Source organism: Typha angustifolia, chromosome 7 (genome assembly GCF_048772165.1).
Source record: "Typha angustifolia cultivar Huaian chromosome 7, ASM4877216v1, whole genome shotgun sequence".
Taxonomy (NCBI): domain Eukaryota; kingdom Viridiplantae; phylum Streptophyta; class Magnoliopsida; order Poales; family Typhaceae; genus Typha; species Typha angustifolia.
Genome location: NC_133245.1, coordinates 13217449 through 13242974, shown reverse-complemented (window position 1 = coordinate 13242974; position 25526 = coordinate 13217449). Strand labels below are relative to the sequence as shown.

At 36.2% G+C, this 25526-nt stretch overlaps 3 protein-coding genes, 1 long non-coding RNA gene and 1 other non-coding gene across 6 annotated transcripts; 4 read left to right on the top strand and 1 right to left on the bottom strand.

Moving 5' to 3' along the window:
* The first annotated feature begins 214 nt into the window (after positions 1-214).
* LOC140762343 (uncharacterized) lies at positions 215-9338 on the top strand. 2 transcript variants are annotated; one of them, XM_073100079.1, is made up of 9 exons: positions 215-679; positions 1129-2353; positions 4001-4397; positions 4582-4668; positions 6747-6884; positions 7203-7297; positions 8597-8696; positions 8791-8886; positions 8971-9338. In XM_073100079.1, the coding sequence occupies exons 2-9, from the start codon at positions 1200-1202 to the stop codon at positions 9031-9033; spliced, it is 2130 nt and encodes a 709-aa protein (XP_072956180.1). In that variant the 5' UTR covers positions 215-679; positions 1129-1199; the 3' UTR covers positions 9034-9338. The 2 variants fall into 2 exon arrangements, with proteins under 2 accessions (XP_072956180.1, XP_072956179.1); XM_073100078.1 differs by having other exon boundaries at positions 216-679; positions 1086-2353.
* A 268-nt stretch (positions 9339-9606) lies between these two features.
* Positions 9607-9677, top strand: TRNAG-GCC (transfer RNA glycine (anticodon GCC)). Its single transcript has one exon. It is a non-coding gene; the product is annotated as a tRNA-Gly (tRNA).
* A 2182-nt stretch (positions 9678-11859) lies between these two features.
* LOC140763537 (probable inositol transporter 2) lies at positions 11860-15874 on the top strand. Its single transcript, XM_073101766.1, has 7 exons — positions 11860-11999; positions 12879-13065; positions 13606-13676; positions 13761-14096; positions 14178-14285; positions 14528-15136; positions 15276-15874. Exons 2-7 carry the CDS (start codon positions 12933-12935, stop codon positions 15756-15758), a joined length of 1740 nt encoding a protein of 579 aa, XP_072957867.1. The 5' UTR covers positions 11860-11999; positions 12879-12932; the 3' UTR covers positions 15759-15874.
* Positions 15875-16381: 507 nt separating this feature from the next.
* Positions 16382-17349, top strand: LOC140763308 (uncharacterized). Its single transcript, XR_012104813.1, has 2 exons — positions 16382-17004; positions 17102-17349. It is a non-coding gene; the product is annotated as an uncharacterized lncRNA (long non-coding RNA).
* A 1095-nt stretch (positions 17350-18444) lies between these two features.
* LOC140764052 (eukaryotic translation initiation factor) lies at positions 18445-25001 on the bottom strand. Its single transcript, XM_073102502.1, has 5 exons — positions 24759-25001; positions 23439-23607; positions 23147-23272; positions 18959-19027; positions 18445-18740 (listed from the first exon to the last, which is right to left on the bottom strand). The coding sequence occupies exons 1-5, from the start codon at positions 24959-24961 to the stop codon at positions 18687-18689; spliced, it is 621 nt and encodes a 206-aa protein (XP_072958603.1). The 5' UTR covers positions 24962-25001; the 3' UTR covers positions 18445-18686.
* Positions 25002-25526: the final 525 nt, after the last annotated feature.

Below are 25526 nucleotides of genomic sequence, written 5' to 3'. Positions count from 1 at the left end.
TATATGAGTGTTCCCTAATGACACAAACACCATTAGATTTTTGCTTGTCATAAAAAGCAAACACATCTTATATGCGTGGGTCATTTTGCTATTAAGATAAACTAGTAGAGCGGCATGATGAGATGCGTCGTCTTCAATGGCGACGACCTCGAGAGCTGAGATGAGAGGGGTGTTCCGGCGTGGCCAACGCGACGAACGGTGGAGGATGAAAATGCCGAAGTACGGTGGCGGAGGCAGAGATGTGGGTTGGATTTTTGATCAGGTTGGGCTTTTGGGTGAGCCGGGTAGGCAAAGGCAGGTCTGATCGGATAGTCAACTCTGGTGCAAATAGACAATCAGGAGGTATGGATTTTGAGAGCTCAACTCTTGGCGGGTTAACGGGTTGTTGGCTTCCATCTATTAGGTGTACAGCTCTGATCCACTAATCTGACGGCCAATGTCAACTTCATTGCGTGAATACCGCTTCGGTTCGGTATCCAGCAGCTGAAATTAGGGTCTCTTCGCGAATCTCGATGCACGGACAGCCAACGGCTATTGCTGCAGCCGATGGAAGGAGGAGAGAGAAACGGAGATAGAGGAGACGGATGGCAGCGCACGAGTTGAACTTCTCTCTCGGCCTCTAATCCGCCTCTAGAACGCGAATTTTGGTTGAAGTCGACGCGCAATTACGCCCAAAAAGGTATCTTTTCTTGTTATTTGATCGCTTTCCGTTGATTTGTTCAATTTCTTTTCTTGTAATTGATGCGATTTTTCCTTGCTTAGTTGCCGGTTGAGATCATATATTCTAAAATTTTTGGCACACTCATTGCTATTTTTGATCGATTATATTTTATTCTTTTGCATATTATCCTCGGTGTGGAATGTATGGTGGCACTCTTTATCTTTTCTTTCGATTTTAAACGTGGTTCGATTTGTTCATGCAAAGTAGTATCAATTTCCAGATATTCTTGGGTTCTTCTTAGTGAGATCTAGATAGATCAACGAAATGGGGATGAGTTTTCTTGATTAGGGTTTCAAGCAAGTTCCTTTATTCATCCGGGCTCTCTTATTATAATAATTTGATTTCTTCACTTTTGTTCTTTTAGGGTTTTGCTGTTCTGAGAAAATTGCTTTTGGTTTCTTTGCAAGACATTCTTGAGGTGACTTGTGAAGCTAGGATTTAATTAGTTGGTGCTTATAGTAACTATCTATTAGAGAACATGGTCGACATGAATCCTGATCTGGTTCTTGAAGTTCCCGACACACCTGATAGAATTGCACGGTCAATTGAAGTGTCTTCTGGCCCTTCTGTTGGGAGAGATGTTGTTGAGGTAGAATTGGATCCACTGTCCTCCCATCGAAGGATAAATCTCTCGAGAATAAATAGTGCTCGCCACCTTGGGGACTCTGGTCGAGGCAATGTGGCTAATAGTAGTGCCACACCTCATGATACTGAACTGCTGTTCAAGCAAGCAGGATTAGCACGATTGCTCTCTGGAACTCTTGAAGTCAAACCAACGTCAGACCATGGTAAGCCGCTTGAAGTCCGACAAGAAGGTTTTTCTAATGATAATGGAATGAAGTTGGCAAAGAAGAGACCATTTCCCTCTTCCAGTTCCATAAGACATAAGGATGCAAGAGGGAAGATTCGCAAATACTCGAGCAATGAAGGTGAGGGTAGTCGGGACAAGGGAGGTTGTGGAAATGCTGAATTTCTTGGTGCAGGATCTGTGAGTAGCTCTGGAAGCCAGAGCAGGGCTAACATCTGTAAGGAAGCAAAGACGGAGTTGCAAAATGAAGCTCAGGCTGGATTGGACTTTGTTGACAATAAAGGAAAAGGCATTGTTTATAGTAATGATTCAAATTTTCCATCTAAACAAGCACTATCAAGCCCTATCCAAACTTTTAGCCCTCAGAGGCATGTGGGCCAGAGAAGGCTTGTGCGTAATGGTTGTATATCCCCTTGTAATATAGAAAAGGGTATTACGAAGTCTCACAGGGATGGTGAACAGGAACTTTCCTCTGCTTATGTAAGGCTAAACTCTTCATTTCCTCCGATCAGTGATCAAGATAAAAGAAATGGACTTTATTTGTCCAAGAATTCACAACACAGAACTGAACAGACAAGGGTGATGCATGATGGAGTCATCATTTCAGATAGCATTGCAGAGACTAGGACTGGCAGAATAACCAAAGAGGATGAGGTGGGGAAGAGGGTTGTTGAAGTGCCTCCCAGTGGGGAACCAGATGAAATACATAATGGCAATCCTCAGTCTGAAGGAAGACATGGTGATAACAAGAAAGGAAAAGCAATTTTAGATGATAATGTGTCAAGCAGTATGCCAGATGATAAAGCAAAATTTCTATCAAACAGGTAGATCCTAATTCTGACTCATCTCTCTTACATAATGGATGTTATACATATTCCTTTATTTGCATATATAGTATGTATAACTCTTTCTCCTTTTTAGGTATCCCATTTTAATCCACTTACTTGATATCCCTTATGAAAGATAATCATAATACCCTTTTTGTTTCTTGTCTACAAGTGCTATATGACTTCTAGTATCTTTAAAGAAGAAAAAAATGTAGCCTTGTGCTTGAACTCTACAATGCCAACGTCAATTCTTTAGCTCCATGCAGTACGTCATGCCCGTCCAATAATAAGGAAGCATATGTATTTGATTTTTTCAGAGTATACAGTTATATTTTGCTTGTGATATCACATTATCACTTTCTTTTGTCATTGTGGCACACTATCAAGAACCAAGATATGTTGCATATTACTACTTTTTAGAGATTCAGCTAGATGCAATATAACCTGGTTAGAACATTTTCCTGTTTGAGTTTTCGGTACTTGAATAAAGTCGTAGATTGAAATCTAAATGATGCTCTTCATAGGTGACATTTAATTTTATGTTATAGTTGCACATCAAAGTTGTTCCCCGTTTGTGGTTCCAGTATACAATTTGTCTAGTTTCATATATACTTGTTCATTTCTAATTTTCTGATTTGGCATATTTGTTAGTTGTGAAATTGTGATCATATCCTGGAAACCAAGATTTCCAGCCTCCTGTTAGTTGATTGTGTAAACTCTTTGCCTAGGAAACTGTGGTGGTTTATAACGGTGGTAAGTCTTTCATGTGATTGCCCACAGAAGATAAATTGGCATTTTATTCTAAATTTATGGTTATAGAATTACTGAATACCGAGCACAGTTTTAAACTGTGCACATACAAATGGTCTTAAAATTACTTTTAGCATGAAGAAATTATTATAAGCAAGAGGCTCTTGTCATCAGATTAAACTTTCATCTAAAGATAACATTAACAAATACTTGCCTATGATTATTTTCCATGGGGCAGTATGCTAAGTTTAACTTTTTCCCTTTAATTATTAAAAGTTCAAAACAAGTGGTTTATCTGAGAACACATTTTATCTGGTTGTGGTAATCAGGTCTTGATCCATTTATTTTCTTTGGCATAGATGAGAAGTGGCATTCATATTATACCAGCCAGGTTCAATGACTTTCTATTGATTAATATTAAGGGTTCCAATATGATGCCGACTCGTAGGTTCCCGCTCTCTTGCATTACCACTGGAACCGTGGAACTTTATATTATGAAACTTTGATTGAATCCTGATTACCAGTTAACAACTTAACATTGTTCTAAAGATTTTCATGGTGGCAGCAGTGGCAGATATCATGGTGATTTTGGGCTTTACCATGCTATGTGCTGTTGCAACTTTTTAAGGCATCCATCTTCATGGTGATATTAACTGATATAAGTATGGCAATAGTATGTCAATGAATTGTTGTGTCTGCCATTAACCAAGATAATTTGGGTGATTCCTTCGATGTGTGGATTAAATTTTTTATTTCCATCATAGTATCTTCGTTATATTTTGACAGCAGTTTGTAATCATGATGATATTTTTCCTATATTCCATTGTTTCTTTTTTTGAATTTTCACTACTATTATCATTCTAATTCATAACCATCACATAATTGCATTCATAGATCAAATCCAATCACAATGCAACCGCTATCCAGGTCAAGCTCACAGAAAAGAAGTCACAGGCCTATCAGAGGAAAGAGTAAAAATAATGGTCCTGGTGAAAGCTCCAGCTCTTTTGATGACCCAGAAATCTCATATCTTGGATCATGGAAGCCTACTAATTCAAGATCGACCAGAACTCGTAATACTAGACACCAGAGAACTGTATTAGGAGCTGTAATAGAAGTTGATGAGATGGATTACCCAGGAGATACATATTTTGTTCCTCAAGATCAAAGTGGTGGAATATCCAATGACTCTGGTATTAGGGCTAGGCAGGTTGAGTCAGATGAGGTATTAGCTCGTCAACTTCAGGAGCAGTTCTATAATGAATCACCTGGAGTTTCACGTACAGAAGAGGTTAAAATTGCCATTCCTTCATTCTTTTGTATATGTTATATCCTTATCTAGTTGGGGCTCTCTTAATGTCCCAGATTATGTATTTGGATTTCATAGCTTTTTGAACCTTTTACTCTAGTTAAGATTTTCGGCTTGGCATGATGACACTATTACCATTAACTGTCTTGTCACTGTCATTGAACAGATTGATGCATCTATAGCATTGTCGTTGCAGCGGGAAGAAGAGGCTCAACGTACATCTTCAGCTGCAAGGCAGGATCAAAACAATGTTGTAAGTGTTATTGCTATTTGGAAATGAGTGCATCTTGTGAAATTGTCTTTAATTATTGGTTGTGAAGTTGTCTGTTTTATGTTGTATCTTCCAGCTTACTTCATTTACCTTGTAACATCTTAGCAAGTAAATCCTTCTGTGTTATTTTCATAACCGTCGTACCTTTTTCCATTTAGTGCTACTCTTTATAGATTATGGTTCTAATTACCAAATAAGAGCTTAGGGAAAGGAGTGAACCTATTAAAGGTTATAAAGGTTCAATTTTAGGAAGATCCTTTTTTACATAAATCAAATTCTTCGAACCCATAAGCTGTCCGGCTCATTCTGAGAATTGGGAAGAGTCTTAACTCCTTTACCATCTTGGCCTCAATTAGAAAAAAATATTCATTATCTCCATAAAGTTCCTCTGAAGGATTTGATGTCTGGATGGTTAGGCTACAGGGACATCTTATCATTCTATTTCTGTTCTCTCTTCTCCCCTTTAAATATCAATATGACACGGTCATGGCTTTTCTCAATTACTCCACTTGATCTGTGGTATCGCTGAGCATAGGTCCTTTTAAGTTGGTTCTGATTTCTGAAAGCCAGTTGGCCAATTACACTTGGATTAAGTCTTGAACTCCCTTATTGTAGTTTTGCACTATTTAGAGAGAACGTTTGGTTAATTTGACAAGCACACTAATTCCTGCTTGGAGATGTGCAGTGTCACTTTTTCTCCCTCTAGTCACTTTAGTTTGGGAATCTTGGAATTTTCCTTTTACTAACTTGTTTGGACTACAAAACTACCTTCCCTTTACATGCCTTGGATTTGACCAATCTGTTGATTTGAGTAGTTCTTTTGTTCTGTGCTCCACCATTGTCCAACGTATTATAGATAACATTTAGGAAATCTACTTCAACTACTCACATCATATTTATGTGTAAAATCACATTGGTGAAGATGGATCATTATTCATGTTATTTGCAAACAAGTTCTACTTATGATAATCATAAGTTGTATAGGTACGCACTGCTTATAAACACAAAGTGTTCATTTCTTGCAAAAACAAAAGCGTAGTGCACTAAAAGGTTTAATCAGATTATTGATGTTTAACTTTCAATGTGTTCTCTCTTAATATTAAATATCTGTGTACTGATGATTAGAAAGTATATATCAAAAGCATGGATGCATTTTTGTTCCTTTAATTGAATTATGCTATGATCTCTTCAAGATGGTAATATCATTGGATGTCCATTCGCCAAAAGGGCCACCAGCTTTCCCCCCAAAAAAGGGGAGCTTCGCTGCTTACTGCTCACGGAAACATCCGACCTTATGGTCAAGTCGTCCGCCTATCTTTCTGATCTCCTTCTATTCATCATATTTTAGCGCTTCAAAGACAGCATTGAACGAGAAGAGAACTAAGGCAAGGCTGGTGATGTGCCACTGTATGGAGAGCTCAGAGAGAGTAGAAGTGCTTTCCTTCACGCTGAGCGTGAACTTCTGATTTCGCTATACGAGGAAGATAGCTTATGACATCAATCAGCTAGGTCCCGTCCTCTGATGGGGGCAGCAAAACGAAAGCTCATTGCTTCTCTTTGCCCCTTAACTTAATAAAGTAATTGGAAAAGAAAGAGATTATTTGTTTTCTTGCTCCTGCTTCCTCATCTGCGCTCGTCAAGCCAACTTAGCTTTTTGGGAGGTGAAAGAGCGGTTGAAGCTCTCTCCATGAGGTTGTCAGGGGTGAGGTTGCTAGAAGATTCACTTGATTGTTGGTATTTTGTGAAAGAGATAAGTAACCTTCAAGTCATTATTAATAAACACCACTTTCTTTTATGTATGATGTAACATTTTCTTTCAGGGCTATGAATTAAGCAATTTTTTGAATGGCTGAATAGTAATAGTAGGCAAAAGTTAATCAGAATTGGAATAGCCAGTTTCTAACCTCACAAATTTTTATGTTAATTATTTTAACTACTAACAGTTATTTACTTGTTATGCCTTTACAAATGAACTTTCAATGTACTTTATGTCAGATCTCTAATATTTAGAATTTTTCGTTTTCTCAATATAAATACATATTCTCCTTGTTCTTCCTCAGAGAGGAGCAGCAAATGCACATTCACGTACAAGAGCATCATCTTCATCTAATTTTCCAAGTCATGCTCAACATCCAACTGCGACTAGAATGGCACAGGTTATGCGGGGCTCTGACTGGTCAAGGATGGATGTACTTATGGTATTGCTTTTATAATTATTATATTATTAATACACTATTTCTGCATTTAAGACATCATTGTTTCCTGTCATCTCCAATTTCTGCATTTTTATGCAATGATTTTGATCAATGCAAGCTTCCTTGCTTCTTATAAAGAAAAACTACACACTTGCTTAAGCATGAAAGTTTAAGTCTGAAAGAGTTAAGGCTTTTTTTTAAAACTTTCTTGCTTAATTTTTTCATGAACCTTGACTAATAGAATAGCATAGTGGAGTTAAACGATCCATTAAATAACCATCCACTTGCATGTTTTTTCTTTATCTTTTTCATGGTTTGCAGAGACTTAACTGGTTTGAAGAACTGGAAGCTGCATTTGATTCTTATAGTAACATGGAAGTACCTGATTTCCTGCAGGTCCAACGAGATTTTAATGAGTAAGTACTCTTTCTTGTTTTACTACTTAATTTTAATAGTTGCTCATTCGATTTCCAAATTTAGTTGAAATTGATTTACCCTTTCTGCAGCACGATATTATTCAGTTAGCTTCTGAAAAACCTCAATCTTGATATGCTTAACACATGTTGCAGATGCTCTTTTTCTTCTTTCCCGCTTGATCTCCCCTTTATCATTCTCGTGCAATTGAAGAGACTTAGCCTAGAAGTTCACTACTGACTAGAAGTCTAGAAATTAGTTCAACTGACTTAGCAGTTTGGACTGTGCAATATGCCATTAATAGTCTTACTGCTACTTTTGTATACTACTTACTCTTTTTAGTTCAGTTCAGCTACATTTGTTTTCATGATTAAATAGCAATCTCATTGGTTCTGACCATGTTTCAAAAGGTGATATTTTGGTACCTGCAGTCTGTTGCTTAGTTGAGAACATTTTTGGAGGAATAACCTGCAAGCAATTTGGAAGCTCATTAGTTAAAATATCTCTATTTTGTCAAGAGAAATATAAATCTGAAATGAAGCTCAGGTGTAAATATTTTGATGGAAGCCACCTCTTTGCAAATGCTAAGATAATATATGAGATAAACATTTTCTACAATTAATAGCTTTCTTCTATATTTATAATAAAGGATTCTTACATAATTAACTTTCTTCTATATTTATAATAAAGAATTCTTACATAATTATGAATATTTACACCTGGCCAATAACCATTGTTGCAATTTTGGTCAGCTAAAAATAAGTAAATGGTCCATCAAGGCATTTAACCTTTTCTAATGTTAGGATGTATACAAGGATAGCTTTCTGCTTCTTTGTTTTCTTTAAGATATGGGTTTTCCACTGAGATTGGAGTGCTTCCAAGGATTTTTTGTTGTAATAACAACAACAACTTTTGCAAAATAAAAGGACTTATGAATTTTTAGTAGGTGAAGGATCACTTAAAGGAGATTGGCATGTATAAGCTGAGCTAGTTTTCAATGTGTGTGCATTTTGTCTGATTAGAGGTGGTTAAAACAAGGAGAGCTTTGATTGAAAGCAGACATGTATCTGATTATAACTGGCTGAGTATACTTAGAGGTCATTCTCAGTGGTTATCTGGACTTGTGCAATACAGTGTTTAGACTTTAGGCAACTTTGGCATGTTCTACTGAATCTTATGATAATTATTTAATTACTTATAATGACTTCGCTGTAACTTGTAGATATTTTAAATGAGCAACATAACTTTGTAAAGCCTTGTCTAAGGCATCTCATTTTAAGTATTCTTAATTGTTCTTTTAGAAATGATTATGAGATGTTATTGGCACTGGATGAGAACAATCATAACCATGCTGGTGCTTCGAAGAGTCAGATCAACAGTCTACCTCAATCAGTAGTCCAGGTGCAGTTCTTCTTTATATTATTTACCACTTGGTTACCTTTCGCTTCCAGTTTGAAATCTAATAGTGTTTGTTACCATATTTACTTGGGGGCAGTCGGATAATGTCGAAGAATGTGCAGTCTGCCTCGAGAAACCCTCCATCGGAGATACCATTCGTCATCTGCCATGCTTGCATAAGTTCCACAAAGAGGTACGGCATCAAACCTATTGACATCATACATAACTTGTCTGAAGGGATCTTGCTTGGATGGCTAATCCACCTTCTGAAATGCAGTGCATTGACCAATGGCTGAGAAGGAAATCATCGTGTCCAGTTTGCAAATCCGGTATCACATAAAACAGCAATGCCCAGCTGATAAAAAAAAAGCTTCTGACTTACTCATTGGGTCTTTCTTCACTTTACATGGCAGAGCTAAGCACCTGTTATTGAAAGAACGACGGTGATGTTTGGCCTCTCTGGCCTTTCTCCTTGATAATTACTGGAGTTTGCGGAAATCATCCTTTTGGAGCTAGCTAAGCATGCATTGTTTTCCTAAGAGGGGGTGATCTCCTGAAATCTGTTGACATAGCCCTCAATCTGAAGTGATCCTGTCAATGATATTAATTAATAAATGCAGATTCGTGTGAATATTATTTCCTTTTCCTCTGATGTATCTGTGTCGATTTATTTAGTGTCAAAATCAATTGATTGGATTCCTCATCACTGTCCATTTGTTGTTAGCTAATTGTTCCTTGGCCACGAGGACGAAATAAAAATCATGCAATAGAATATATGCAAGTAGCTGATGAAGGAAAAGTGTAGGCAAGATTGTGGAGAGAGAATTATAGGTAAACCATGAATAAGTCATAGGCTAACTGTTGTATAAATATATTAACCATGAACTGATTTAAAATAAAAATGTTTCATCAAGCACCAGTGGTCTAGTGGTAGAATAGTACCCTGCCACGGTACAGACCCGGGTTCGATTCCCGGCTGGTGCAATTTCTTTTTTATATCCCCATCAAAGCCACCCCCCCTCAAGAATTTTAAATACCGACACAGATCACCTAAGTAAGCTTATCACCAGGGTTTATTTTTTGGACATGATAGTTATTACATAATATTATCATGTCCAAAATAAACTAGAAAGGTTTATTCTATTCCAAAGAAAGAAAATTTCTATAGCTAGAGCTTATTAGCTGTTTTATATTTAGAATAAAGTGCTGATAAGGTTAGAATTTTATACAAATTTAGAGTTTCTGTCAAGTGGAAGGTGTCCATAATAAATCCTTCTAGATAATAAGTTTGATGACAACCATTTGAACATATAAGTTTATGAAAATATTTAATTTGGTCAAATACTCTAATAATATAGACAACCAATTAACAATATGTACAGTAAAATTACTTTTGATAATAATACCTGCTCTATGTGTGGGTTGGCAGAGGAGTCATTTGTTGTGAGATTATAGATACATTAGAGAAATCATATCAGATTAACCTCTTATTTCTTTGTTTTAGATGGCTTTGGCACTTTGTAATAGGCATGGTAGCAACTTATAATTTTTTGGGCTACTTGTCTTTTAATTAGTGGATCTTAATTAACTAAAAAAAAGTAACACATTAAATTGCATTTTAAAATGGAGTGGCTATGCCAGCTATCTTATATAACTCTTTCAAAGGAAATCAGCTCCGAGAAAGTTATTATCCTCAGGCTACAAAATAACTATTCAACCAACTTCGATGAGCTGCTCAGTCTTTGGCTTTGTTACATTCTCTATAAGTACGAGTATAAAGTACAGAAACCAGAAAGCACTGAGCAACGATATTCTAGATACACCAAGGATTATTGTCAAGCTGATTAACTGCGTTGATGACTATCTCAAAGTCTCGCTCAAATAATATATATATATATATATATCTTTAGCAAGGCGTCTTATCCGCAGCACTATTTATAGGCTCATAGCACGAAGCAAGGCCAAAGGTCTCTCCTTTAGGCGGAGAGTTAGATTTAGAGGGCCTAAGTCTCGAGTTACTGGTTTACTATCCAATTTTAGTAGAGTTCATAAGTATCTTCTTCATGATCAAGAATGTTATGTATTTAACTTTAACTCTAAATAATATTGTGTAGAGATTATTTGATGGTTTAGTTGCTTGACTCGATACAGTTGATTGTTCGATAGTACGGTTAGTTTGGAAAAACAGTTCGACAGTGTAATGGCTGGAGCTGATCTCAACAATATTTGATTCGGAGTAATTATTTAACGACACATATGATTTGAAGTTTAGACTAGACAATTAAAAGTTTGGAACTTAAGCGTCAGATAGCTATATCTAATCACCGGACTCATAAATAATTTTAAAAAAAAAATCCGAGCCCTTTGATCGCTGGGATGGAAAGCGCCGTCCACGTTCACTTGTTGACAACCCCATGAGGAGGCTTCTTCCAATTAACAATTTGGCATAAGCAAACAGCCAAACAAGTTACTTGGGAGATGTCCATGGATAAACTGGCACACTTATCTACAACCCTTACCCTGCGTTAAGTGTCAGACTGACATGTTTCTATCTCATAACCATATTGGCAAGGGTGGCATTATGATCTCATTAACTCAATTGCACTCTTCCAGGATTTCAATATAGCAAGCAATTAAAAGGCATCCAATCAGATGCCATTTCTTTAATACATCATATACATAGTCATCCAGTCTGGCATCCTCTTAAATAGTAGAAAATTTATTTAAAATATCGTTTATTATTATTTACAGTCTGATTCTATCAAACAGATATTAGTTTTTTTTTTCTTGTATTATTTTTAAATATCTCAAAAACTCTATGGTGCTATTTTTGTTAGCTATTAGTTTCCATATTAATGAACTAAAATAATTATAGATGCAAAGTAATCACAGTACCCCTCAATAAATTTTTTAGATTAAGATAAAAATAAATCGAGAATAAAATTTTAAAGTCAAATAAGAAGTATTTTAGGTATATTAATATATACATATATGGTAGAGTATAAATAATTATAAAAGCCAAAGTAAAAGTTAAAATGCCTTTATCTCTCTTTGGATAACTGATATAAAATTTATCCATAGTTATCCGATCCGGAAATAAGATTTGACACAAAATCGCAATACCTTGCTGTTCGTATCGCTATAAGTTTTCCATAATAGGCTAATATTGCTATTCATGAACTGTACGTGTCTCGCGTGAATTGTATTTAATCTCCCTGTCCCTTCGGATATCTTTATTCTCTTCTTCTATCTGAACCTGCTTACCTTTTGGTGTTCGAAAGATTGAGGAGGAAAGAGAGCACAACGGTAAGATTTGGAGACGCAATGATATGACTTTAGAGGGAATATATATATATATATATATATATATATAACCATTGGTTGCTTTCTTATTTGTTTTACTTTAATCTGCATGTAAATATGTTACCCAAGGGTTTGACCTTTGAGTGTTTGGGCGTTGTTTCTAACTGTGGTGGGGTAGGATAGTGATAGGTTTTGCATTGAAACCTTGGGGTTTATTTCTGTAGAGTTTTGCTTTAATATGCTACAGGAAAATGAGCCATTTTAACAAACTTGAGTCAAAGAAGATTATTCTATCAGAAGAAATGTTTTCGTTATATTTTAGGGATTGAAAATTTCGTGTTATCCTTTTTTTATTACACTGGAAGTGTTCTTTAGAGTTTACTAGAAAATTTTCTACTTCCGTCGTGTAAAAATTTGATCTTTTCCCTTTCCTTTTACTTGTTATCATTTCTGGGGTAAAAGTTTCATGCTTAGTTTGAGATTTTAGATTTGTTTATGGGATGGTTTTGGACTATCCATTGCTGGAATTTTTGTGATTTCCAGATGTTTAGGGTGTATACAACCATAGGGATAAAAATGCATGATTGTGGCCTGTTGTTTATGAGAGATACTACTCTTGATACTAGAATCAAGTAGAGACTATTCTTTTCTTTCACATACTTGGATTTTCCACTCGGCACATTGTGGATTGTACCGACCTTTTGCTATCTGTACAAGTTATGAAAGCAAAATTTATTCCTACTTCCATATTCTAGTTCTCTTAATTCATATATCTTGCTTAAAACAATCGTTCTTTTATTTGTTTATCTTATTCTCTTTCCTATTCTTCTATTGCTTTTATAGTATGTTAACACAATTATTGTCACGGGACCTGTCTTACAGAGAATTACTTGGGCATATTGATCTGTTGGTGAAATTCATATTGTTTTACAAGCAATGGAAGGGGTTATTCATAAATCGGACAAGAGCGAATTTCGAGAATGCCTGCATTTGACATGGAAACAGCCATACATTCTACGACTTGCGTTTTCTGCGGGGATTGGTGGTCTTCTTTTTGGTTATGATACAGGTAAAATTTTGCAGTTTTCTGTGTGTATTCTGAACTAGTAGCAAGCATGATAAGTTTTAGTGGAAAGTGATAAATGTGGCAGACCACACTGCATTTTCCATGATCACCTGTGTATATATTAAGTGGGATGAAACTCTCTTAATTGGGCTGTAGTTATGCCATGTTTACATGTTTACTCTGAGCAGCAAAAATTAATCTCAGAGCATGTCAAGATAGCTTTATAATTTCTTGACCGTTTGTGTGTCAAGTAATACAAGCTGTTATAGCAACATTACTAGCACTGTTAGTAATGTTTTGCATATCTGAACTATTGTATGATTGCAGCTGTAACAAGCAAATAAGCCCATTGTACTGATATGCAAAGATCACGATGATTGCAAACAATATCACCTTCAGTTCTTCTCTATGTTTGGATATCAATGCATTGAAGATTGGATTTTCTCCCAATTAAAACTTTGAAAGTATCTATTGGATATTTAGGTAGGAGACAACAAAATTAAAATCTCATATTTAACAATCATTTGCTCCTTACTAAAACAGGTGTCATTTCTGGAGCACTTCTATACATCAGAGATGATTTCAAATCAGTTGAAAGGAGTACTTTACTACAGGTTCTCAGAAATTTCGTAGCAATAATGTTCAACTTAATCTCCACCCTCGATCTCGTAATTAACATATTGAACATTTAATAACAGGAAACAATTGTGAGCATGGCTGTAGCTGGAGCTATAATTGGTGCTGGCTTTGGTGGTTGGATGAATGACAGATTTGGAAGGAAACCTTCCATTTTAATTGCTGATGTGTTGTTCTTCATTGGTGCTATAATTATGGCTGCTGCACCAATTCCTGGGATAATTATCCTTGGGAGGATCTTTGTGGGCCTTGGAGTTGGGATGGCTTCCATGACTTCTCCACTTTACATTTCTGAAGCTTCCCCTGCCAGAATTCGAGGAGCTCTCGTTAGCACTAATGGTTTACTAATTACAGGAGGGCAGTTCTTAGCCTACCTTATAAATCTTGCTTTCACCAAGGTATTTCAGAATTAGCATTAGAAATAGGAACAGTCTCTTTTACATGGATAGTGATACTGATGTTTTAACCAATTATTATAGGCACCAGGAACTTGGCGCTGGATGCTTGGGGTCGCAGGAATTCCTGCTCTTCTTCAGTTCATATTGATGTTGTCACTCCCAGAATCACCTAGGTGGCTATACAGAAAGGTTATTCTATTTATAAGCACTTACGTACACAGTATCAGAACCAGGATTTTTTATTAGGGAGAGAGTTGTCAAACTATAATGACAATTTTCATCAAAGAAAGATAATGAATAAAAAGGTTAACATTGGTATTAAATATTGTAACTCTTAATCAAGTAAAGGTTCATTTTTTTAATCAATTGAATGTTTACAAGAGGTGTTTTACACTATCATCAATTGTTCTTAATTTTCTTTTGTTAAACAGGGTAGGCAAGAAGAAGCTACAGACATCTTGAGAAAGATATACCCTTCTCATGAAGTCGACAAAGAAATCGAGGGTTTGCGTGACTCAGTTGAAGCCGAAATAGCTGAGGAAGGATCTATTGGAGAAGGTAGCTTGATTGGCAAACTGAGGAGAGCATTTAGTAGCAAGATTGTTCGCAGAGGGCTTGTGGCTGGCATCCTTTGCCAGGTTGCACAGCAGTTTGTTGGCATCAACACAGTTATGTATTACAGTCCAACAATAGTGCAACTGGCTGGTTTTGCTTCCAACAGCACTGCACTGGCATTGTCTCTCATAACCTCTGGTCTCAATGCATTTGGATCTATTGTCAGTATCTACTTCGTCGACAGAGCTGGAAGGAGACGGCTGATGCTGCTTAGCTTGGTTGGCATCGTTACATGTCTTGCATTACTGGGTGGTCTCTTCTTTGCAGCCGAGAGCCATTCTCCAGCTGTTAGTAGCATGGAGACTCGATTCTTTGGAAACTACACATGTCCTGATTTCGAGCCAGCTTCTCGCATCAGATGGAAATGCAGTGACTGCTTAAAAGCCTCTTCTGAATGTGGTTTTTGTGCTCATGGTGGTAACAAAGTAAGTTCTTACCATGCTTGAAATCTTACCCATTTCTAGTCCAACTAATGTATATGCATCTACTGAAGCATATATATGTTTGTAAACCTTTTTTTTCCTCTCTCTCGTCTGAATCTGTCTGTGTTTTTCTATAATGCAGCTTCTTCCTGGTGCATGCTTGTTGTCTAATGATGCAGTAAAAGATGCATGTCATGCCGGTCATCGTGAATGGTACACGCAAGGTTGCCCGAGCAACTTTGGATGGTTGGCTCTGGCTGCTCTCGCCGCGTACATTATCTCCTACTCTCCTGGCATGGGCACCGTTCCTTGGATTGTCAACTCGGAGATCTACCCTCTGCGATTCAGGGGTCTCTGTGGTGGCTTGGCTGCAGTGGCGAACTGGGTCTCTAATCTGATCGTCACGCAGACATTCTTGAGCTTAACAGAAGCTTTAGGCACAGCTCCCACGTTTCTCTTGTTCTGTGCCGTGTCCTTCGTCGCACTCGTACTTATATTCTTGCTCGTACCGGAGACGAAAGGATTGCCTTTCGAGGAGGTGGAGAAGATGCTGGAGAAGAAGGGATACAGGGCCTGGAAGGGGAACTCTATCCAGGCTCAGGCTCAGGCTCAGACTCAGACTTGAGTGGCCATTCACATTATTATTTGAATTCTTACACTGGCAGTTTTCATTGTTATACTATAGAGTATGTGATCAGAAATGTTATTTTCTTTCAAAAGATTTAGTATATATTTTTTTGAAAGAACTGGTTAATTGGACCTTTTTCTTTTGATTTAATATTATTTTAAGTTATTTTAATAGTGGGTTTAAACTCTTTTTAGATTTAGGTTTCTCTTTCTGCTAAAGAGTGTGCCCGACTAAGCTTAAGATTTAGAGGTGTTAAAACTTTCAGTGTCCATACTAGGCATTTCAAAACCTACATATAAAAGTAAGCTCCCTGTGTTTCTTTTTCCTTTTCTTTATAATTCTTTCGCGCTCTCATCTGCCTAACCCTAATTTAGAGAAAGAAAACTAAATATAATTAAATTGTAAAAGCACCTATCTAACCCTAACTTTGAGAAAGAACAAACTAAACACAATTAAATTGCAAACCCAACTAAATGCTTATTAGTTGGTATCATTATTCTCTCCATAATGGTATTATGTTATTTCCTTGGGAATGATGGTTCAGTTGTATATATATATTTAATAAATAATGATTACGTATTCTCTGATGTAGTTTTCTATTTCTAATATGTGTAGTTCCTTGTCAAAGACGCTGCAACCACAACCTCCGCGTGCTACTTCTAGAAATTTCCTTCACTTGTTCCCAAGGGAAGCAACATCTTTGAATACTTGTGGTCCAATCGACCCACGGCTCTAAAGCCGACCTCACATTCCTTTCTGCGGTCTGAGGAGATCTCAAAACCCAAGGCCCAAAAAGCTACACAACGTCAAAACTCACACAAACTCTAGTTTTGAGTTTTGACCTGCTTCCTTCCTTCCTTCCTTCCTTCCTTCTTCCTACGTAGAGAACCTCACCATATAAAGAGAAGAGTTGAGGCATTAGTTGTTCGTCTATTCCAAGTCCTTCTATTAACATTCTTTCCTTATGGCCACCTCCATCACCACCACAGGATACAAAGGCCTATCCTCCACCTTCCATGGCAATTGGGCTACCTCATTCTCCGGCGATGACTGTGCAATTCTAAACAAGCCGGTTCGGACCTCAGTTCGAGTTGCTGCGAAGCCCGTCAGATCGAGTCCCAGGATGGGCAATGTTAACGAAGGGAAAGGCCTGTTTGCTCCGATCGTTGTCGCCGCTCGTAACGTTATCGGAAGGAAGCAATTCAATCAGTTCAGAGGCAAGGCAATTGCGTTGCACTCTCAGGTAATTCAAGTTCATTAACTGATACTGGTTGTCATGCTTGAAGTGTTTTTTAGGAGAGGGCAAACGTTTTGATGGTTCCAGGTTGTGCTTTGTGTAGGTTATCACTGAGTTCTGCAAGACAGTAGGAGCTGCAGGAAAGCAACGGCAGGGGCTAATCCGATTGGCTAAGAACAACGGAGAAAAGCTTGGATTCTTAGCATGAAGATGACTAGATTTCTTCATAATTAAGTTAATTATAGTTGATGAGATTTTACAGTAGAATGGCTTGTCTAACTTTCCGTTGTATAGCAGTTATTTGTATTACAGAGCTTTACTGCCATTAATATAATGGTTCATTGCATTCCATTGTTAGCCTTGGCTTCTGACTGTGCTGAGAAGGATGTGGGTAAAAGGGACAGACGAGGGATTTTCGGCACTCTCTACATGACTTTGTCATGCCCAAAATACATTATAAATTTGCAAATAGACTAGAACATATGTAATTATATTCCAATCTCACAAAGTTTTTAACCTGGGACGAATAACTTAATAGGAAATGAAATTTCCCTCTAATTAGATCTGTTTAAAGTAAAATTCTATACTTTATTTCTAGTGATACGAGTCGACGTGAGTGGCCATAATATAGTCCTATATCGATGATGACGATAAAGAGTATCAAAATGCTCTCCTATATCAATGAGACCGAGAGAGTAATCCATGTGGCCCCCCTGGTTGTTTTATCTTTTTTATTTCTAGATTAGAAAATAAACATCAAATTATTCATACCGTATATTAGAAAACTATTCAAATTATTCTACACGAGTTCATTTATAATTTTACTCTTGATTTGGCTATAGTTATTTCAAAAATAAAATCTCATTTCTCCTACTACTCACCTATTTCATTCCATAAACTGCGAGTTTACACTCAATTTTCCCACTAATCTCTTCTTACTCAAGTATATATTGGGTACTTATGCATACCTACGAGTACAAGCTGCATTTACTTGTAAGATTTAAACTTATCTCAAATCAAGAGTATTTGAGTCAATATTACTCAAACTTTACATCATATTAAAAACTAATTATTATACCATTATTTTAGATTATAAATAAACATTATGACTAGAGCTACAATTTAAAGAGTAAGAATCTAAAATAACAATTTTAGATTCTCCTTAATCTCAAAACAGACTGGGCCTCAATTAAAGCATAGGATCACTCTTCATGACAGACTAGTAAAAAGACATCTTTCAGGCAGGCTCTTAATAACAGCAGGCATAGAACAACAAATCACCGAAGACAGGAGGACCATTTGGGTAAGTATAAATGCTATCTGACTAAAAGCTGACCAGTAAAGAGTATCGCATTCTGACATGAAACAGGTGTACTAGCAATTGGTCTTCCTAAATATAACTCCTCATGACATGACAAGCATATCTTGAATCTCAGAGAGAAGGTAAGTGAAAACAGCGAACATGCACAACTTTAAAAAGCTGGTAATGTAAAATTTCACGTTATGTGCTGCGCACTGCATATGTAATATTCAGAGGACATAGGAAGACAAAAACTCCTCAAGAGAGGTTCTTAATAGGGCCTAAAAGCTCATATAAAAGGTGCAGCTTTGTCCGAGAGGAAAAGAAAATCAAGAACCTGCAAAACAACACCTCTCGCACATCTTTCCCAATATTTTTCACGAGATACTCAGACACTGTATCGTACATTTCCTCGACTTGATTTATCTCTTCTGGATTCATCCTGCAATAGCCAGAAGACTATTAGTGAAAGAAAATATAGGATCAGTACAACTAAACAAATAGCAGCTTCCTTGTCCTTTTCATTATTTTTTTTTTGGTTAATTGGGTAGAATCGTTAAATACTAAAGTTGGTGAATGACAATTTCCACGAATCATAATACATTGCGGGCTTTAAGTTCTAAAACATCATGAATACTTTGGATGTCCAAGAAGACATACATGAAAGCTGTTGTATACAATCTTATCATTGGAGTGGACAACTTCCTTCCATTTCCTCCCAATGCTCATCTGTATAAATTCAACAATAGAAGTTAACAAGGATAATTTAGCTTGACAACAAACTTCAGAACACCTAACTGTCAATTCAAGAAAAAAAATCCCATTGTTAGAACATTACAAAAGTTCTAACTTTCCAATGATTATATAACAAGGATAATTATGATATGTTCAACCAATTCAGAAAGGCAAAAGGAGCCAAATTGAGAATCCCCTCGGTATATGAGGGTCACAAATCCAGAGAAATTTAAAATGAGTACAAACCAGAGAACCACAGTATTGATGTGAAGACCTAGCCAAAGGAGTTGAGAAGGATTTTTTGGCAGTACAATACAATGACAGGAAAAATAAGATTAAATCATTAAGTAAGGTTGATAAAAGTGAATGCTTTTCTCTCCTAAATTACTGTTTATCACCAAGATGCAGCAGGGATTCAATCTAAGATAGGCATGGGTCTTACGTCAATTAAAGTTACCTTCTGCGAAAATCTTACTGAGCTTGACACAACAATATCTATCAAAGAAAAAAGGACCAAAAAAGACTAATGTTTCTGCTCAGACAGCCCTTTATATGCAGGATAGAAGCTCAGTAGATTATCTAAATCAGTTATAGATCTATCTACAGTTCTAAAAATCTTCCACCTTATCAATCAAATGCTGCAATTTTTCCTCGTACTTAGTGCTGGTCCATCAATAGTACTCATCTTCCTGAAGAATTTCATTGTTTGCAATTCCCTTACTAAACGCAAGTCTTCGATGTCTTTTGTTAGCCATTCTTTAAGTGAAAAATCTCATTTCTCATTAGATTCTATGCCATTCTGGGTGTTATGCTTTTTTAATCAAACCCAGTAACAATTACTTTCATTCTACATACTCTACATAAGAGTTTCCTGTCAGCTTGTTTCAAGAGTAAGTCTGCTACTCTATCTAATGTGATAAGGATCACAAACATTGGTATCATCACTCCATTAGAAAGGCATGCCAATAAATGGGATAGGCAATACACTATGTAGAAGATTCAGGTCAGCTTGTTTCAAGGCCAATTCTACCACTCTATCTAATGTGATAAGGATGATAAATGTCGATCTTACCACTTTGTTATAAAAGATATGCCAATCGATGTGATAGGCAATTGAATGTCTTGCACATGATTTGGGAACACTTTGATAGGTTCTTCCATATCTTATAAATGATTTGATCAAGGTTCAAAAATATTAGGATTGGGAATGTGATTGGTCTTCCAAACAGAATGATAATTATCGGTTGGATTAGCCGTATCGATCACTTGGATTGGATCGGACTTTTTAATTACGTAAATTTTAAATATTTTAAAAAATGCAGAAAATTTTCTTAAAATTTAGAAAAAATAATAAAAAAGAAAAAAAAGAAAAACTATAGTGTAGTGAAAACTAAAAGGAAGAAGAGATTAGAAAGAGCTAATGGAAGAAAACCAAATAAAAGAAAGAAAAATTATGGTGCAATGAAGAAGAAAAGAGAAAATAAGAGATAGAAAGCGAAAAAAATGAAAAAAAGAGATGGAAATAAAGAAATAATATTAAACAATTATAAACCGGAGTTCACTGGAGTTGGATCTACGTCGTCAGAGTTCGCCAAAACTAGATCTCTCCGTAAGAAAAATAATTGCTATATGGTAAGGAATATAAAAGAGAAAGAAAGAGTGAGAGTGAAAGAGTGAAAGAGAGAGGAAGAGAAAGTGAGAAGAAAGATTGAAAGAGAGAAATAGAGAGTTCGAATCGGCCTGGACCGAGATCAGCTGATCCTACTAACCATGGATTTGAAAACTGGAAGTTGCAAACCTCGTACACTTTCATTGCCTAATAGTTACGCTTTGTCGTTGGCATACACCATGAAAACTCGATGAATCATTTGCAACATTTTGATCACTCAAATCCACAAAGAAAAGATCATAGCACTAATAATCAAGTCATTCACTAAAAATTTCATTGTTATTTGTTATTGGGCTCATTGCAGAAGGCAATTATTATAATTCACAATTACTGGTTGATGACATTGACATAAGACACTCAACTCCTATTTAATCGGCATCCATGGTTAAATTGAATGTCCCCTCATGCAAACCTTTCAAACCTTGGAGACCTTGGAGACATAAATGACTTAAATATCCCTTGAAAAAATGCTAATGTTTTCACTTATAGCTTTTTGCAGTTCTTTTGCTTTTAATTCCATAACACAATTCTAGACTAGAATGAATTTAGTAGCTTAAAGTTTAAAATTTGAGAATCTTGTTCAACGTGAAACTTTCACCTAAAGATCTTTCAAGATCTTGGAAGACGATTATGCTTTTTAAATCACTTTTAACCAATGTTTCCAGTTTCGGCCGATCCTGAGTGGGATTGCCGAAACACCTAGCTAATCCCAATCCTGGCTAAAATCAGCCAGTTGGCTAGCTTTAGCTAGGGTATCAACCGTTTCGGCCAACGCTCGTTCCATTTCTCTCTTTTTCTTTTTTCTCTCTTTTCTTTCTCTCTTTCTCTCTTTTTTACCTCTTCCACTAGCAAGTAGATCTTCAGCAACCTCGGCCTTCGGCGACCTCAAGTAATTTTTTTTAAATTTCTTTTTCAATTTTTAATTCCACACTCAGTCCCTTCTCTTTCTCTTCCTGCTGCTTTACTATTGGTGCAATGAAGTAGCAGCAGCGGATATGCACCTGCAATAGAAGCTAGTGCTGCTGCAGGTGCAGTAATTTTTGAATTTTGAGTAAGTCAATACATTTATTAAAATTTTAAGCTTCATATGTGAGTAATTTTTATTTTTTTATTCATTTTTTCAAAAAAATTCTGTATTTTAAGATAATATTTAGAATTTTACGTAATTAAAAAATAATCAAATCCGTTACAAGTAACTAAATGGCTGATATATATCGTTTTTCTGAACGGCCGATACCTATCCCGATTTCGATACTGGGAACCTTGCTTTTAACTTCTTTTCCTCAATTTGTTTTAATTCCAGGAAAGAATCTCATATTCAATGTACATCTAGTAACTTCTAAAACTTGAGAAATTTCTCATACTGGATCCAAATAAGAGATTTCAAAATCTTGCAAGAAAATTATGCTTGCTTTTAACAAGTTATTCCCCTTTTCTTGCACCAGCAAAAACCCATTTTGTTCACCCATCCAACATATCTATGCAAAACTTGGCATAGATGCTTTTTTCTCAAAATAAGATAAAGAAAACGAATCCAAAGTGCTCATGCAGCAGTGATTATTTTGATTCTCAACTGAAGTGTCACCAAAAAGGCAAAAAAAAGACATTGTAAATATACCATAGTTCATGTAAAAACATTGCTGCTCAAAATATTTCCCAAAGGCATGTGATATCTAATTTATATTGAGAGGTAATTTGATAGTAAAAGTACAAACAAGCTATATGCATCTCATATTATTATTATTATCTATAGTACCATGTAGATATTGTAATTCTATCATGTTCTCTCCTATTAAAAAAATTCATAAATTATATTTAACACCATCTAAGTCTACAGAACCTGATTCATGACAATACTCATACACTTTTTGAAGGCTATAACAACATTATGAGGAAATACCACCATAAACTCGTACAGAATGAGTTAGAGGAATCATTAATTCCTCCTGAACACATTCTACAATTTCTATTTGTAGGGACTCGGCAAGACAACTAAAGATTGAACCAAGGCATGCTTACAGAAAAGTGATCTTTTCTGAATGATAACAAGTTAAAAAAGAAAGAATAACAGAATCAAGCACTAGTCCATAGTTCAAACGTTTAAGACATAATAAGGCATCATCTCTCCAAAATATAAGTAGAAAAACCTAAAGAGAGGTAAATAAACACTAAAATTTCAAATGCATAGTAAGAAAACATAAGAAATAAATCTAAAGAATACGATCTCATGCATTTTGGACTCCAATAGAAACCAAAAAAAAAAAAAAAAGTGAAGGTTTTAAAAAAAAGAGATGATGCAGTTTGGTGCAACCGTGCAACATCACATGCCAACCAAGAAAATAGACTAAATGACTTGGCTTTTGCACAAAAGAATATAATATGCAGTGATATACTTTGTTATAACAAAAACAATATAGTCATTTAAGACAAACAAGACTATATACCTGAACAGCTTCATTGCTTGCTGTCTTAGTCCATAAAGCAAGCTTGTCCTGCCTCTGGCGCACACTGGCAACAACACCACAGATTTCCTCGCTGTCATCAAATTGCTCTCCAATTAATGCCATCAACTGTATGATGAAATATCATTTGTCACTAATTACTCAGTACATAAAGGAAAGGAGAATGCAAATAATTGGAACTACTGATAAGAGCTATTAATTGCACTAAGTACAGACAGAACATGCACATACAAAATCAATTAAAATATAGAATCAATAGATAGCAAGGCTGCACCGTATCTAGCCACATGGTGTCAAGAGTATCCTTTCTGTTACATGCAAGAGACCACTTGCCCCCATCTGCGCACTCAGGATCTTCCCATTTTGGTTCAATCCCCGTCTTAAAACAATGGAAGTCAGCATTTCCCGACAACTTGCTGGGACGAAATATCTGGTCATACAAGCTACAGCCAGAATAGAATCAAATGTCAACTACAGTATAGACGGCACCTAATAAGGCCACATAAAAGGTGAAATGTAAGGTGAGAATGAAACAAATTAAACAAACTCATAACGAATTAAAATCTATACAGTGCTAGACTACAATCATTCCATTAAATCTTTAGGAAAGGATTTGATGCATTTGCAGCCATTGAGTATGTCTAGAGTACAAAAAATACCTCATCTTGAGGTGACAAAGGAGAGAACTTTATTTCTCCCCACCTTAAGCTATAATTTTAATGTTAACATTCACAAGGTGCAAACCAATGGCTAGAGAATTGCTAAAACTTTTTCCAAAGATTTATTTGTATATGATTATATGTGTGTATATAAAAGAAAGTTTGATTTGTAAGCGTGCAAACCAGTGGCTAGAGAAGTGCTAAACCTTTCCCTTAACCATTCTCATTGCTCCTATTTCATCTTACTCATGTACAAATTAATACATTTCTTCAGGATTCAATTTTCTATTGATCATCTATAATGCTTCTTCTACTGATAAATCTATTGAATATGTTGATGGATGAAAAGCATCCCTGGATAATGCAAAGAAAGAGAAGGAAGAAGGAAAAAGAAAAAACAGTTGGACCATAATAGATGAACAATAATTGATTAATAAAAGTAAGGTTAAATTACACCTTCATGCCACAGATTATAACCGAGTTTCACATTATACTATTAATTTGTTATACCCATCGAAGAATAAAAGCGTACAGTCTGCACGAGGTGAATACCTAAAATCTATTTAATATACGCCAATACATCCAGTTTTGCTTCTCTATGTAGTTTCCTAAAAATTACAAAAGAAAATTCGCCATGCTACCAGTATAAATTTAAGTATACTGAAAAACAAAAACGCAGAAACAAGAATCAATTAAGAGATCAGTATAATATCCATTGCTTCGGTCAACTTAAAGATCGCCTAATTCACGCATCCTATCAAAATTACACCAAAACCATCCAAATCAAAACTGGCTTACCACAAAACCTCCTCGAAAAAAGAAAATAAGGGATTTTGCAGGGAAAAACCACACCTTTCAGATGAGAACAAGAGAAAGATACCGAGATCCGATCAGATTCGATCGACAAGAAACTAGATCGTGATAAGAAATCTTACCACCAGAACTCTTCAACGGTGTCGAAAGTGTACACCTTCCGGAGGGAAGTTCCCCAAACGGCGCCTTGCTTGGGCTTCGATTGATTATCAAACCAGAAGGTCCACTTCCTCTCAAGTCGGTGAGGCGTCCGGCTCGCGACCTTCTCGCCTCCTCCTTGCTCCAATTCCTGAGTCGCAGCGTTCGCCCTTTCCACTTCCGCCATAATCGTCTTGCTCCTGAAGCCAGCTATCGTGAATGGAGCAAACCAAGGGTATAAGTATCGGAACAGAAGATTAGGGATCCTACACGGTTTTGAATTCGGGTTCGCACATATAAAAGATCCGAATCCATATCCAAAAGTTACTAGCGGGTTAACGCGATTGCGGATGCGCATCCGACCCTCCTTTTGCAGTGACGTACTTAAAAATCGCGTAACAGCAAAACGTAATCGAAAATAAGATATTGGAGAGTTAGAAGAATTGCGGAGATTAATAACAGCAAAACATAACCGATTATAACAGCGATTTTAACAAGAAAACTGTGTGCAATATTTGACTAATATTATTATCCTTGATACACGTACTTTACCTTTCTCACCTTCTTTTATTGTTTGGAATTAAGATATTCTTTATTTTCTAATTATTATGCGGCTCTCTTTTTCAGTCAAATTTCGGCAATAGCACCATTATTAATATCTATATATTAATGCAACAAAAGAAATACATTCAAGTATGCAAGAATTTCAGATGTCATATCTAAACAAGTACAGGCATGAAGCTTGCCGTGAC

Bases quoted from the DNA above. Each gene is read 5' to 3' on its own strand.
- LOC140762343 (XM_073100079.1), top strand. From the start codon at position 1,200: ATGGTCGACATGAATCCTGATCTGGTTCTTGAAGTTCCCGACACACCT. The intron at 2,354-4,000 runs GTAGATCCTAAT...TTGCATTCATAG, and splicing joins GCAAAATTTCTATCAAACAG to ATCAAATCCAATCACAATGC. The intron at 8,697-8,790 runs GTGCAGTTCTTC...ACTTGGGGGCAG, and splicing joins TACCTCAATCAGTAGTCCAG to TCGGATAATGTCGAAGAATG.
- LOC140763537 (XM_073101766.1), top strand. From the start codon at position 12,933: ATGGAAGGGGTTATTCATAAATCGGACAAGAGCGAATTTCGAGAATGC. The intron at 13,677-13,760 runs GTTCTCAGAAAT...ATTTAATAACAG, and splicing joins AAAGGAGTACTTTACTACAG to GAAACAATTGTGAGCATGGC. The intron at 14,097-14,177 runs GTATTTCAGAAT...CAATTATTATAG, and splicing joins TAAATCTTGCTTTCACCAAG to GCACCAGGAACTTGGCGCTG.
- LOC140764052 (XM_073102502.1), bottom strand. From the start codon at position 24,961: ATGGCGGAAGTGGAAAGGGCGAACGCTGCGACTCAGGAATTGGAGCAA. The intron at 23,273-23,438 runs GTGCAGCCTTGC...TTCATCATACAG, and splicing joins ACACCATGTGGCTAGATACG to TTGATGGCATTAATTGGAGA. The intron at 19,028-23,146 runs GTATATAGTCTT...GAATTTATACAG, and splicing joins CAAGCAATGAAGCTGTTCAG to ATGAGCATTGGGAGGAAATG.